The 15,489-nt window shown below is 38.2% G+C and overlaps 1 protein-coding gene across 3 annotated transcripts in view; it reads right to left on the bottom strand.

The window, feature by feature from the left end:
- Window positions 1-15,489, bottom strand: part of FAP (fibroblast activation protein alpha) — a 72,632-nt gene that overhangs the window by 11,754 nt on the left and 45,389 nt on the right. Inside the window, exons 18-22 of one of the 3 annotated variants that reach the window (XM_023745499.1) lie at window positions 12,073-12,120; window positions 6,607-6,705; window positions 6,070-6,139; window positions 5,137-5,331; window positions 1,749-1,779 (exon numbers count right to left, since the gene is read on the bottom strand). In XM_023745499.1, the coding sequence (XP_023601267.1) occupies window positions 1,764-1,779; window positions 5,137-5,331; window positions 6,070-6,139; window positions 6,607-6,705; window positions 12,073-12,120 (428 nt within the window). In that variant the 3' untranslated portion in view covers window positions 1,749-1,763. Of the gene's footprint in view, window positions 1-1,748; window positions 1,780-5,136; window positions 5,332-6,069; window positions 6,140-6,606; window positions 6,706-11,232; window positions 11,479-12,072; window positions 12,121-15,489 lie in introns of those variants that run through there. The other 2 variants (XR_002826596.1, XM_023745502.1) reach the window with 2 other exon arrangements.

The raw sequence follows: 15,489 nt of genomic DNA, 5'->3' as shown, positions 1-15,489 counted from the left end.
GACTCAGCTTGAGTTGAGCCATTCTTCCTCTGACCCCTGACTGTGGCCCCTCTGGCCACTCCCTCTGTTCAGTAGCCTGTTAGCAGCCTCTGATCCTGGCTTTGACTCCACCCACACACTGTCCTTGAACTTGGGCGGCTAGCATGTCCCCCTTTTAGAGGACTCCACTCTGGTCCTCCTCTGCTGCACCCCTCTCTCCATGCAGTAAGGTGTCCATGGATCCAAGAGGGCAGGCCCACCCCAATACCATGGATCCTCCTAGACTAGCACATTCTGCAGTGGTGAAGTTCTATACGCACCATCCAGTGGTAGCCACTAGCTACCTGCAGCAAAGGAGTCCTGGAAACATGACATGACATTTACTTCATTACACAAGCATATTTAATTCAAAAACTTAATAGAAGCGCTACATTTTCTTTGTTTAAACACATGCATAATCAGGCTGCATTTACAAATAATTAAAAGAATATTATCATGTTTTCTGCAAAAGATAAGAGGATCCTCTGGACTCCGATGTACATCTATTGAGTAGTGCTTTTCAGGGCTGGAAGGCCCCATAACCTAAGTGTGTGGGTGAGTTATGTGCAACTCAGAGAGGTCAAGAGACAGGCTCACAGTAACACAAGGGGTAGTGGCACAATGACTAGGGCCATATTTCCAAATCCCCAGCTTTTGAAAATAATATTTTTGTTGTTGCTTTTTAAAATTGTATTTATTTTATCATGCCCTTGTTTGCTTAGACACTAGTGATAATCACCATCTCATTTTTGGTCACAGCCATCCATGGGAAAATATCCATCCCTCTCCCATTTCATACTTCAGTACCCTCAGTTTATCATGGTATGAACAATGACGTGTATCTTTTAGCACATGGACATGGTTCAGTTGAGCTCCATCACAGAAGAGCCTCCATTTGAAAACTATTTTGAAAATAAATCTCTCCTTAGGAACAAGGGGCATGCTGAAGGGCAACCTTTAAAAGTCACGGGAAGCCCTCAGAAATGTAACTTTGCAAGGTTGGCGCACACACACACACACACACACACACAATGTTTTTTTTTAGTCTAATTTATCCCATGCTCCCTTGAGGGCTGGTGTTCCAGAGAAGTTGTGATTTATTTCGGGAATGGTGTGATTAAAAACTCAGGAAACTCTCAGAGAAATGGAAGCAGAGGGAGAAAAAGGCAAACTGGACGAGCCATTGCAGAGGCCAGGATGCAACAGTAATGGGAAGGAGAGGAGACAGAGTGACAGACATGCCCCCAGAAAAACACATTTTTTGTTCCTTTCAGCTATGTTAGTGCTCTTTCTGGCTCTTCTCCTCAGGCAGGATGGAGTGATTTTCATTAGTTGAAACACTGAGCTTCTCTACAGTGACCATGTTGCTCATTGCACTGATTCGACGTGTGCATCTCCAGTGTGCAGAGGAGTTGGGTACATGCCCGGGACAAACAGATGGGAAGAAGCCCCGTCAGTCACAGCTTACCCAACACCAACTTTGAGGGACACTGAGACTTGTACAGGGAGGAAATGCAGTAGCAAATGGAAAATTGCTACCTGTGTGGATGCCGTTCATGGTAAAGCAGAGAAAATGTGCGGCCAATTGTGGCATTTTGGCAATTCTTCCTCCAACTCCAAAAATCCAATGAAAGAAGAAAAGGTTCACTTCCTTTGTTAAAAAAGTAAGCTTGCCACTACTGCTTGAAGACAGTTCTGAGCCATAAAAGCAATCGCGATTTTTATGATCTCCCAGAAGCTAGCAATCATATAACCTCGCATCTGGGGTAAAAGCAAATAACAGGTGATACCTGGGAACAGGAAATTTTTAATAGCTCCCTTCCTAGGTGTATTCTGAAACGATGACGTTCATAGGAAGTGATAGCGCAATAGTTAACATGGAAATGAAACATTAACACTTAATGTGGCAGGACTAGGTTAAAGGTTACCTAGATAATATGAGCACTTTGGGACCAACAAGGCTCTATAAAACGTACCTCCAAATTCTAAAGAGCTTCCAGAAGGGTTATCAGAAACACTGTTGATAATGTGGTTAAATCAACAAAATGTTAGTAACAAATGAAAAAGCATGTTTTTCTAATTTGGGATGCTGGACTGAACTTTACAACTTTTCTCTCATAAAAAAATAGCCCTAGACCAAAGGTCAACTTGGAATTCTAGTGATCAATTATTATTCTATTTTAGAAATGCTCTTATTGATACCAAGTATAATAGTATGATATATTTTTATCCCATAATTCTTCCTTATTATTAACCTCAAGTTATATAACATTTCCAAATTGTGAGAATGTAAAAAATGCCGAATATATCCCAAATGAGCAGAGTTGACTCTATATCTACCAGAATTTTTGGCTCTCACATATGTAACATTTGCAGAGAAGCTCGAAGAAAGCAGATTCCAGTTTTACTTATTCTTTGACCTCACAAGCATCTCCTTTGAAAGATTTCCTTTGTGTAGTCAAAAGTTGTGAGGTTGTGCATTTTCTTTTTAAACTTTTTCCCCCTTGCTTTTCTTTGTTTGAATCTCTTTTTTGACCCTGACTAGAATTTACTGCTGTTTCCAAGCATATACATATAATTTTCTTTTAGTATGTAAAAATTTAGCCAGATTGAATTTTATAAGAGATTCACAGGGTCAAATTTCATTCTTTTTGGGGGAGGTAATTTGAGGGCTACCACAGAGGGATTGTAATCTCAATTCCCTAGGTCAGACATGCAGTGTCGGATTCCTAAAACACTTCTTGGGGAAACCTGTGGCAGAGTTATTTCCAGGATTATCATTATGAATCTATCTTTTTTAGCCTTTGTTTTCTCAAAGCATTGGGTTCCAAGGCTTCCCTGTCACTTATGCAGAACAATAGTTTCAAGCAAAGCCAAGGCCAGCCCCAACTGGCATCTTCACTGTTGTGTATGTCCTTGGTGTGGACCACGTAGCTATCTCTTGTTCACTAGGGTGTTTACTGAAAGTTTTATTGAACAGCAGTGCTATCCCTTTAGTGTGTAGGTGGTTTAACCACTTTACAAAGATTGTAAGTACATCGAAACTAGAGATTGTAAACTGCACACTTTTATACAGAGTGTATTTCAATGGCATGTATTAATAGTTTATCTTGTTGAGTGGCTGAGTAAATGAGTGACCATTTGCCTGATCTATAGTAGGAGACCTTCTTTAGGTTCCATTCTAAAAATAGTTCCCTGGAGATAAAGGTAGCCAATTACTGCCACTGGTTGGTCCACCTGCAATTCTAAATGCCAAAGACACTTATTTATGTTATTGTGAAAAGCAGTAGACTTTTTGGCTTCTTGTGCTGTATGTTGAACATCAGAAATAACATTTTTTAAGGTTTCTACATGGGCTTCAGGTTTACATTTCCATTCCATCCAAGGGACACATTAAGAAGCTATCTGTGTTGTTTCTTGGGGTATTCTTAAATTTGAATGCTACATTTTCGGTGGCAAATAAATGCACAAAAATATAATGTCAAATTTTGTTGTCATTGGTATGTTGTGGTGATAAAATGATGATCATGGGATTGTTTTTTAATCAATGCCAAAACAAACCACTTTTTAGCTCTATGAATTTTGGAAAATATCTAATTGATTACAAGTGAGGCATAATTTACATCTCTATCTTTTGATGTGGTCCCAGGATTACCTGTCATTGGATTACCTGTCATTTATTGCATGGTTTAAATACAAATAGATCTGAACTGAAGTGTGAAAAGAATTAGGTCTATAATGCTGACAATTGTGTTAATATTCCCGGTAAGGTACACCATAGTCTTTATATGAGAAACTTATCTCCCTGTGGAGTTTTCCTTTGAACTATCTCTTCTATTTCTCTCCATCAGGCAGAAGACTCTCCCAAGGTTAATAGCAGAAAGGTAAAAAATCTGGATTCATAAGAAAGATGGAACTTCCTACAACGTAGGCATGAATGATGCCCTACAGATTGTGAAGTGTTATTTGATAATCTACTTACTGATTTGTAAGATTTTACTCAGAGTCTGTTTTTAATCAAATTTTTTGTGTGTATTACTGTTCACAGAATGGAAGAAAAATTGGAAAACATATGGGTTATGATTACTTTTCTATTTTAAAAAATAATTACTTTTGAGTCTAAACTTTTCTGCTTTGATTACAGACAAAATACAGAAAAGTGTTGTCTGGGCCTGGCTCCTAGATGTAAAATACAATCTGTGTTGTATATGCTGAATGAAATCAATGACTATTAATAACATTAAGATGATCAAAGAAATGTACTAATGGATTTTCTAAATTGCTATTTGGTGTGACACAGTGTGACTAAGAGTGCGGTCAGCCTGTGTTCGCTTTTACATTTATAAACTACTATTGTCTACCTTCATCTACTCACACCAATAATAATAGAAACCCAACAACTATAGAGACATATCCAGAAAAATCCTGAACAGTGTTTTCAAATAAGCAACAATATTGATGACTATAATTTGTGTGTTTTTTTTAAAGGAAAAGATGATTGATCCATAAATTGTGGTTGAGAATGTAGTTGAGAAGAAGGACTCAGGTCATAAACCTGTCTTTTCTCTAAATGTTTTCATAATATAATTTCTGTAATGTAAATTAATTTTTTTCAAATGAAAATAAGGAAACACTTTTATGCTAATACAACCATGCTTCACAGCTGGTTTATTACAAATAAATGTTTAACATCTATAGGTATAGAGTGCTGATGAAATCTTGACCAACTAAATTTGTGAATTAGAATCCACAATACTTGGCAAATTCAGCTGTTTGGTTTCCCACAGACCATCCCTAAAATTATACACAATTTTCTGCTATTGTGAGGCATGTTAATAAATAAAAGATATAAGAATAACCAACATCGAAAGAGAGTATTTGTCACTATCACTATAAATCACTTTTCTACACATTTATCAGCTCTCTTCTATGAATAATATTTTTCTCATCTTGGACAAAAATATCCCTTTAAGATTAATGATAGCTTTAGATGAAATTGGAAAAATAGACATTATAAAAATAGGCAAAAAAGAATTAAGTCATTAAGGATGAGAAACCTAATAGTAATTGCATGACTTTTGTCGTACATCAATTTCTGCCTGAATGACAGGTGCTCACCTGACAGCTGTGATCTGGTCCTCAACTTCATACACACCCAGCTTTCGATACACTGCATGCAGGTGTTTGTCACCTTGGAAAGCTGTTCCTCTACCATCCACCAAGGCAATGACTATTCCTTCCTTACTTGCAAGATAAGATATCCAACTAATAGCAAATACAGACCTTACACTCTGACTGCAGGGACCACCATACCTACAGGAAAGAAAAAATAGAATCTCTGATTCCTTTGTAAAACTCAACTTCCCATCATGGCCAAGAATTGCCTTTAGTACTTCCCAGTACATTTGTGTGATAAGATTTCAATAACAGTGGCATTAGAACTGGCTCAAAATCAAGAGAGGACCAGGATTTTCCCCAGAGGTTTGCTATGAGGAAGTTGTTTTGGGACACAGCCTCTCCTATTCCCCAAAACGGATACATCTAGGGTTGGCATTTCAAGGAATATGTGTGGGTTTTTCGTCATTTCTGCCACCTGCCACTTGCTAAAAGCAGACATAAGATATACTAAAAAAAATGCATGGTGTTTTAAGCAAATTGTGTGTAGGTCAGCACTGATTTTGGGTGTTATTCCACTAAATGTATTCCATTCCCTTATTTCATTTCTAACTCAATTACATAAGATGCTAAGATGATTTACAATATTTTTTTTTGGCTGCAATTTATCTCAAAGGTATTCTGACACATTCGGCAATTTGCCATACAAAGGAAATTCAACACAGCAAATGCAAGCAAGTCCATCTAAAATCTTAAAACTTCCTCAATCTATTTAAATAGCCATATTTTATTTACTCTTATTAGTGGAGGAATATATAAAAACAGCATCAATAGGAAATCTTACTAAAGAGAGTGGTTCATTCTATCTCATAAATGTGTGTTTAATCCAACATATTTTCAGTAAATAATTTTTACACCAAAGAAAATATTACATACACTTGAATTAGCAAGGGATACTTCTTTGATCTGTCAAATTGAGGAGGAAAAATCATCTTGTACCATAAAGCTTAGGGGGGAAAAAAGAGAGAAAAATCTTTATTACACTATACACACAGTATTATTTATTTCCTTTAATAACATATATAACATAAAATCAATTTGTCACTAGTAAATTGTTGAGAATCCAGAAAATGTTTTAAATAGATTTTTACATATTTTTGTTTAATTTATGAATTACTAGAAATCTTGAGTTATTGGTTTATTAGAAACACACATTCTATAATTAAAATTAGATAAGCTCTTTAAAAAAATAAGCCTTGAAATAGGACTATAGAAAACTATAAGATCAACTCTATTTACAAGCATATTAAAAACATTTTGTAAAACTGTAACTGTTGTTACAGCAAGATTGTTTTAATTAAGATCCAGTAATAATGTCATATTTGGAATATAATATTTACGGTATCATTTTTTAAAAGCAAGATAAGTGCTTAACTTCTTATCTATAAGTGAGAAGTTTTTAAAAGATCTTACTAATTTCATCCACTTCAAGTTTCTTTATTTCCTCTTTAGGCAGCTGGATATTTTTCAAAGCATTTTCCAATTCCTTGTTTTCTTCCAGGATTTTAATTTCTTAAAAAAAATAAAATGTCCATTTTTAATTAGTAGCATTCCATAAGAAAATTCCTTTCTAAAAATGCTTTTGTGTTTAATATGGACGCAACTGAAACAACGTAAGGACTGCTTCAGGAGTTTCACGTCGGCAAGCATATTTTGAATCCAGCCTTTAAAACAGGTATGAGCTTAGGAAGGACGGCAACCATTATCTCCTAAACGGATTCTTACAGGATCAGAACACATTTTGAGCAGAATCACAGAAGCAAGAATGTTTATTAAGCCATATTTTCCCATCTCTAATTTTTCTTTTTTAACATAGCTATGACCTGAGTGGGTCACATTTATTTTATCATTCACTAAAAAACAGGAGAAATAAAAACTACATTTCTGAAACCCCAAATTTAAAATAATCATTTAAGTGGTTATGAAAGCTGTTTTAAAATGTTAATGTGTTGCTTCAAATACATTTCTGGTTTTTTAATATGTATTTCTTCCTTAACCCTTTCCTGCTGTATACTTGATTGATATAGGGCATTCCTTTTTTGTATTGAATTACTGTGCATCCTATTTCTTCAAATTCTTTCTCTCATAGTAGTTATATATCTTACTAAAACAACAGTATGTACACACTATGATGTCTTTCTGTTTTTCACCTTAAAAAATTCTCTAAAAAAACACCCCGCTGTTTATATTTAAGCTTAGTTATATTTCACACTTTAATCTTTGAGCTGAAAAAATCCATTTTTCAACATACAGGGCTTTTTGTAAGTTTTATTTTGAATTGGAGTCTATACCAAGCATCTTCTAGAGAAAAGTTAAACTTTCATATAATATGTAGAGTTTGTAGCTTTATTTTTTAAAAGCGAGTCTGAATAGTTTCTGAAATACAGAGGTTTCTATGTAAGACATCCTGTGAACTTCTTGTTTTTGTGCCTTTTAAAAAAGTAGTCCTTGAGGATGAGGAACTGGAGGAGGAGTACTTGGTGCTACACTAAGTTTGCCAAACCACTTCCCTTGTAACTCTCAGTTTTCATATATTCATGGCATTTTGCTCCAACATGTTATATTTAATCTTAGAACAATTATAGAGGTTTTTGGTGTGACTTGTATAAGACACATAATAAATTTCATTTTAACTTTGGATAATCCATCAGGAAAGAGATACTTATGTCATCTTAAAAGTTAAAACCAGTCCTGGCCAGTGTGATCAGTGGTTAGAGCATCATCCCATGCTCACAAGGATTGTAGGTTTGATTCCTGGTCAAGGGCAGGTACCTGGGTTGCAGGTTCAATTGCCAGCCCCAGTCAGGGCAGTGCGGGAGACAACCAGTCAATGTGTCTCTCTCTCTCATCGATGTTTCTCTCTCTCTCTCTCTCTCTCTCTCTCTCTCTCTCTCTCTCTCTCTTTCTCTCTTCCTTCCACTCTCTAAAAATCAATGGAAAAAATATCCTTGGGTGAGTATTAGCAAAAAAATAAATATATAAAAAAGGATAAAACCAGCCTTGTCTGGGTGGCTCAGTTGGTTGGAGCATGGTCCCATAGTCCCATACACCAAAAGGTTTCAGGTTCATTCCTGATCAGGGCACATGCTGAGGTTGCGGGTTTGATCCTCAGTCAGGGGCATCAGGAGGCAACCAATCGATGGTTCTCTCTCGCATTGATGTTTCTCCCTTCTCTCTCTCCCTTCCTTTCTCTCTAAAAAAAATCAATGAAAAAACATATTCTTGGTGAGGATTAAAAATAAAAAGTTAACATTAAATTATATATATGAATAAATAAATGGGATACACAATTCTGAGTATAATGAAGCCTGCTCTTCATTCTCCCTGTGTGGGTTCTATATGTTGAACTATCATGGATACAGGAAATCCTGTGTGAAGCAAACACACACTGTGGCTGCTTGTTTTATTTATTTACTAGAGGCCCAGTGCACAACATTCATGCACTGGGGGTGGGAGGGTTCCTCAGCCGGGCCTGCACCCCCTTGCAGTCCGGGACCCCTTGGGGGATGTCCACCTGCCGGCTTAGGCCCTCTCCCTGCCAGCAGGCAGACATCTCTGAGGGGTCCTTAGCACTGCTGCAGAGACGGGAGCTGCTGCACTCACCAGCCATGAGCTCAGCTTCTGGCTGAGTGGCGCTCCCCCAGCTTCTGGCTGAGTGGCGCTCCCCCTGTGGGAGCACACTGACCACCAGGCCGCAGGTCAGTGCATGTCATAGCGACTGGTCATTCCGCCGTTCAGTCAATTTCCATATTAGCCTTTCATTATTTAAGATTTATTTATTTATTTGTTTGTTTGTTTGTTTATTTATTTATTACTATTATTATCATTTCTCCAACACGTATTAGAAGTCAGAGACAATAAGTGTTTCCAGATTTTTTGACTTTGATTTCATCTCCATTCTGTCCCTAGTTATTTAACTTTTCTGATTCTTGACTTACTGAAATGTCAAATTTAATTTAAAAGTTTACTAATATTTTTACTGTCTAGGGTTGCATTTTTACTAAGAAGAGGGTGATTTTTTTCACCCCTTGGAGCAAAATGGAATTTTATAGGGCTATGAGGAGTGGGGGGATGGCAATTGGGCTTCTCTATGTAGCTTTGCATTAAAAGCCTATAATCTGACAAAGGAGTGCCACAGTCCAGACTGCACCTTTAACCTTGTTCCACTCATTGTATATACTGCCCAGTGCCCAGCACTCAGTACCTAGTACCTGACATGTAGTGTGTCTTCTCTGCATATTCATAGACTTTTTGTTATGATAAAATTAAGTGGTAAGAATGATGGATCATGTATGAGATTTGGTTAAATCATATTAACTAGCATATATTGCCCATTAATTAAATTATGTGAAGAATCTGTTAAAAGCTGATAAATGAGGTCATTCCATCAGTCGGGTAATTTTAATGAGCACCTGCTGTGCCTGAAGCAACTAATCCTCAACGGGGCCCTCAATGTCAAGTGCCAACTCTTCTGAGTTTCTACAGCATCTGGTTCAAGTTCTATCTGTTGTTTTCAAATGACCTTACCCACTTTGCAGAGAAAATGAAGCTGTTGTACTATTTTCTGCAATGTCTTCAAGCTTTCATACAATTGCATCCATAATTCTCCACTTGCTCTCTCTTCACAATGCCAGAGATTAATCCCCTCACCTGTCTCTGAACTCCATCTTTTCCCAAGAAAAGGGACCTCCCTCCTTAAGTCTTCTACCACTTCTGTTCTCCTAATTAAATTTACTTCAGTCTGGCTTCCACTTCCATTGTTTCACTGAAATGGCTCCGATAAATTAATGCTAATCTCCCTCTTGCTAAATTCATGGATTTAAAGCAGGCCTAACTCTCTGTAGCACTTGACAGGGATCCTCTTTTGCCCCACCCTTTAGGCCAACATACTCTCAAGGTTGTTCTCCTCCTTCTGTTCCCTCTTGGTCTTCTTTACAGATTCATGTTTCTCTTTCCATTTCTGGTGTTGGTGTTCTACACAGCTTCAGTCTAAGCTTACTCTCCACTATCCCTGCCCTCCCTCAATTTCCCCACTCTGCTGTCTATCTGCTTCCATGGTCATGGTAACCATGTGATTAATTTCAATAAACAACATCAATATCATTCCATTAACCAAGCAGCATCAATCCCTCCTTCACTTGTATGAGTCATTAGTCTGATATAGCTATCATTAAGAAACATTTCCCAACCCCAAACCCAGGTGAGCTGCCCTACTTATGTGCTTCCCATGCTATTAATACTGTACCCCACTGCATCCTTACTGTCCATTCACATATTTGCATTCTCCATTGATCTATATTCTCATTGAGGACAGAGACCATATCTGAGCCAATATCAGTTCATTTTAAGAATTTATAATCCAACACAGTGTGAGAAGTGCTTAATAAAGATCTGTGGAATGAAGATTTGTGGCACCAAATGCAGTGGGAAATGAATGAAAAAACTACAAATAAATAGAAGACACACCATCTGCTATAAAATGCAATTCCAAATTTTTTTGAGAATTTATTAAAAACACAGATTACCTAACCTAATCTAGGATCTATTGAATTGCATCTTCTGGGAACAGCCTCAGAGTATTTATAATAAACATCTCTGGAGAATTTTATCATTAGGCACATTTGCAGAACTGTGCTCTAAAAAAATTGCATTCTATTTCGCAAGTTGGAAAACATATAAACATAACATGTATTATGTATATTTCTAAGTATTAGGTAAAGTCATGAAGCTACGTGAGCCTTACAGTAATTGGTGTCTGGGAAAAGGGAAGCTGACCTTTATTTTGCAGTCATGGAAAAATAGGAATTACACATTTGTAGTGATTTTCATTAAAATAAAAAATGTTACAGATTTGAAAGTGGAACTGCTTTAAGTTCTGAAGATTGAGATGTGCCAAACTAAGAAATACAATGTTATTCTTAAATGTATTTCATTATTAGACCCAAGGTAAAACAACAAAAACAAAAAAAAACTTCAAAATGAAACTAAATTCACAGTCCCATTATTACAATGCCTGTTCTGCCCAGAACCGCGGAGTTGACTCTGACGTCCTCATTCCCTTATTTTCACCTATTCCTGAGCCTTTGAGCTGACTGCCAGTCTCATCCCAAAGCGGTCTCCTGGCTTGTCACAGAGGCCGTGCAGGGACATCTGCAGGCATGAGTGCTGAAGTCCCTCATGTCCCTAGTCACCATCAGCTTCAACCCTATAATGCTATTTAATAGTCCATCGAAGGTATGGAGAACTTCAGGAAGAGGTTCGGGGCAATTATACACTTGGATAACTCTGCTGAGAACAAAAAGGGTTATCTGCGATCTGTGAACTATTTTGAGGCAATATCACAAATATAGGATGGACGAGGACTATCTTGGTAGCAGTTAAACATGGAGAGAGCCTCCAAATTTGGGGCTTTCATATGTGACAACAGTGTGACTTCGCTGTTAAAACAAAAAAGCTAGCATGATAGTCACCCCCTGCTTTGAACTGAAGTTATATCTGGAATTTGTCTCCAGTTTGAAATGCTACAAAAAACCAACCAACCAAACAAACAAAAAAACAGGAATTTGGTAAGTTATACTAACTACCCTAAGTTTCCTTCCAATTTTAAGCTTCTGTGCTTTTTATAAAGCTGATTGAGGAAGATAGAACTAAACCCTCTGATATAACTCATCTGTGTTATGTCAAGTTCTTACTGCAAATAATTATTAAATTTTATACGATCTGGTTTGACTCAAAGAATATCCAACTCTGTGTAACAATCAGCTGGGTGGTAGCAGGGTTCCATCACACCTCCCCTTGTAGGTGTGGGAACTCTCTGGCTTCCTTCAGGGTAGTGTCAGGCTGTCTGTAGACAAGACAACAGCATGCAGGAGAGCCTACCTTGATCGGTGCGGCCATCATGAAGGGTGGAGATGGGGAGACCTGGGCCTGTGCACAAAAGGAGAACAAGAACATAACTTAGTTTGCAAGGAGAACTGCTAATAGCATTTGTGATTAATGTCAAGTACATGTTTTAATTCTGCACCTATTTTTTCTCCCATAGAGAAGTAAACACCACCTTTTAAGTTACATTTAAACAACGCATGAGATCAGAGCCCACTCCAAGAACAGATGTGAGGGAGGAGTTGCCAGTGCACTTTTCCAAGAGAGATACTGAAGTTCGGATCTATTTACAGGTGGACCCGGAAGTGGCAGTGATAAGTGGCCTTCTGGGAAGATGCTATGCTGTTTGGGCCAGTGTTAGCTGTGTCTTTATCAAGTAACCTTCACCAGTACCCAGATTATATTTTCAATGTGGTTTTTTGGTTCATTCATTTTGGTGCATAAAATCCAGCATCTCTTTTTAAAGTAATTAATACACTAAGAAATAAATTTATATAGAATAATTTGCCTGTTCCAATAAGCTGTGGAAGGTCACATTCCTTAGGAAACAGACCCAGAAGGGGTTTTGTGGGGCAGAAGTTTACCTGGGGGGAGGTATTAGAATACACACCTGTGGGAGAGGGCAGGAAAATTGGGCTACAAGGGAGGGTGGGTTTTAGTGAAGTCACAGTGGAGACCTCAGCCAATCCCCTGAGAGCTCAGGCTGTTGGCATGAAGAGTTGCCTCGAATAGGGTCAATGGGGCTGACTTTTAGACTGCATGGTGGAGCAGTCATTGGGTATAGCCGGGGTTGAAAGCAATCCCCAGGAGGTGCAAGGGGGCTGGGCTGTGAGGTGTCAGCCACCAGAACTCTCAGCAGCTGGAGATATGAGGGATTCAGTCCTGAAGTTGGGAGGTCTGGGTGGCACACCAGTGTCTACTATCTATTCCAACATGGAATGCAGGTTCTCTGTGTAGAAACTAGATATTTTAACAAGATGTACAAATCATTACACACTATCACAGATATGAGATATAGAATAAAATGGTACCCGGGTACATTTGCTCAGGCAGTCAGTAGGTTAAAAGCAACAAGCATGGAGCTAGGGGTGAAGGTACATCTGTCCTCCTTCCGAAGCTTGCTTCCTCCGATGTGGAAAGAGTGTCATTAGAGCAGCACCTTGGTCCCAAACAAGCAGAGGGGAATGACCTATTTGCTGTGGTCTGAGAAGACCGGAGCATAAGTAACTCCTTGTTCTGCCCTGTCCCAGGCATTTTTCACCTGCGGAAACATGCTTTTGATCTGCTCTACGTGTGACAGTGCCAGGCGCCATGGGAGAAGCCAGTGGCCATCCAGTTGTGCTCACATTTATGTAATTAATTCTGGGGTACGATAGGAAGCTGCACCTTAGCCACATTTCCCAACTAACCTTTACAGGTAATAAAGCTAATATTTTGATTTCCTTCCTGACACCTCAATCTAACTTGGGAGTAAGGAGCAGGGATATTATGTATTAGGATCCCTCAAAAATCAGGAGTTCTGTATTGTACGGAGTTTCAGAATTTTATAGAATTTCTTTTCAGAGATTTTTGTTCTGCTTTTCTTCAAAGTTATTAAAAGGAACAAGCACACATTATATTTTTGGTCAGGATGTAAGGAAATGAGACATAAATCTGGATTTCTTGACTTTAGTCAATCAGTATCCGCCCTATGGAATTTTCATGGCTATGCAGTTCCAGAAGTGACAACTGGCATATCTTTTTTTGCTCAAGCTACAAGACAAACTAATGACTGACTGCCCTTGACAAAAATGGCCTGAGGGTGTGATCCTAATGGCTTCAGCACCAATTGTCTAGAATTCCTCCTTTGCACTGCTTTTGTGCCATTAGCATCATAAAGGTGATTTCCCCTATTTTAATCCTATTATCTGGGATTTACTCACCATCGCTCTTGGAGAGTTTGAAGTTACATAATGAGGCTTTACTCTTAATCCTAAAGGGAAAGATTTCAAGGTTTTTCTTATGATGGTGCGGTGACTCATTTTACTGGAGCTTCAAAAACACCAGACGATGTGATGCTTCCCACACAGTATATTTTTTGCTAAATGGGAAATTACCATACTGCCGAACAAGAGGGAGTGTGGAAAAGTCAGGCAATTCAAGTTCCAGAAAGGACTCTTCCACCAACTTTTGACTAGAGCTTAGTTTTTGCTCTCTTATCCCTTCAGTGGGCACTCTGGCTTAAGCAGGCAAAGTGATGCAGTGCTTTCAAAAAGGGTTAAAAGTGTTGGATAAAGGCAGAATGCACATAAATATAGAGGGATAGAATGAGTCTTTTGGTAGATTGCAAAAGGCAGCAGCAATACTTTGATCTTTCTAGCACTTATGTCCATTCAGCAAGCATTCAATGTCTGTTACCCATTAGCCATTCTTCTTGGCCTTATGATTATAAAGATTTGAAGAAAGCAGTGTCTGTCTTCAGGAGACAAAGACAGACAGACAACTCAGTATAATCAGTTCAATACCATATGCCTGGCATGTAAGCTTTCAATATGTTGTATAAATACATAGCTTGAATTGAAAAAAAGTTACATATAACTTGAAGGACATTAATGTATACCTTTAAATGCCACAATCACACATATATCAACAACAACAATCTCTTGACTTTTCAAAGATGCCATTGACCAAACATTGTATGAAAGTGTTGTATCAAACTGACTTATTGAAGGAGCATTTGGGCTTAAATGCTCGTTCATTTCCACATGGTCAGATGAGCTGGGTTGCAGGCTCTGGGGCCAGGTGGTTGGGGTGATAGAAGTGGCATGTCAGGGTGCCTTCCTTCTGGGAAGTAAAGGGAACCTCAGGGTCCTTTGCAACTAGGCAGGGATCTCAATCAAAGATTCCATTTGTTGCCTTAGCCACCCACCCTCTGGGGAGTTGAAACCAGAAACAGGGAAATAATGGGCATTTTGTAATAACTTCTTCTGTTTTCTGTCCCCCACCAGGGAATCTCAGGGATTAACTGGGGAATAGGTCAGAGAATGACAAGTAGATATTTCCCAAATCTGTTTTCTAAACCCCTAGGACCCCAACATAGTTCATCAATCCACTCACCCCCTAACCTAACCTATTTTATTGCTTACCCAATGATCAAGATATAAATAACATTTTATGTATAAAATTATCTGGATAGAAATTATTCACTAAATGTACACATGGCCTAAGCAAGCTGGAAATATTTAATTTATTACCTATGATTTTTTAAAATATTTGAATGAATACTTACTATGTTTCCCAAATTTAGAAAAAAACATACTCGGTGACAAAAGTTCATTTTCCATCCCACCTGAAACTACATTTTAAAGAATCACTGGCCTCCAAGTGAAAAGCTTTGGTTTCTAGGCCACTGTTCTTTCCCTGGGCTGAATGAGT

This window comes from Myotis lucifugus, unplaced genomic scaffold (assembly GCF_000147115.1).
Source record: "Myotis lucifugus unplaced genomic scaffold, Myoluc2.0 scaffold_5, whole genome shotgun sequence".
Lineage (NCBI taxonomy): Eukaryota > Metazoa > Chordata > Mammalia > Chiroptera > Vespertilionidae > Myotis > Myotis lucifugus.
Note: the sequence above shows the minus strand (reverse complement) of the source record. Positions and strands in the feature narration are given on the sequence as shown.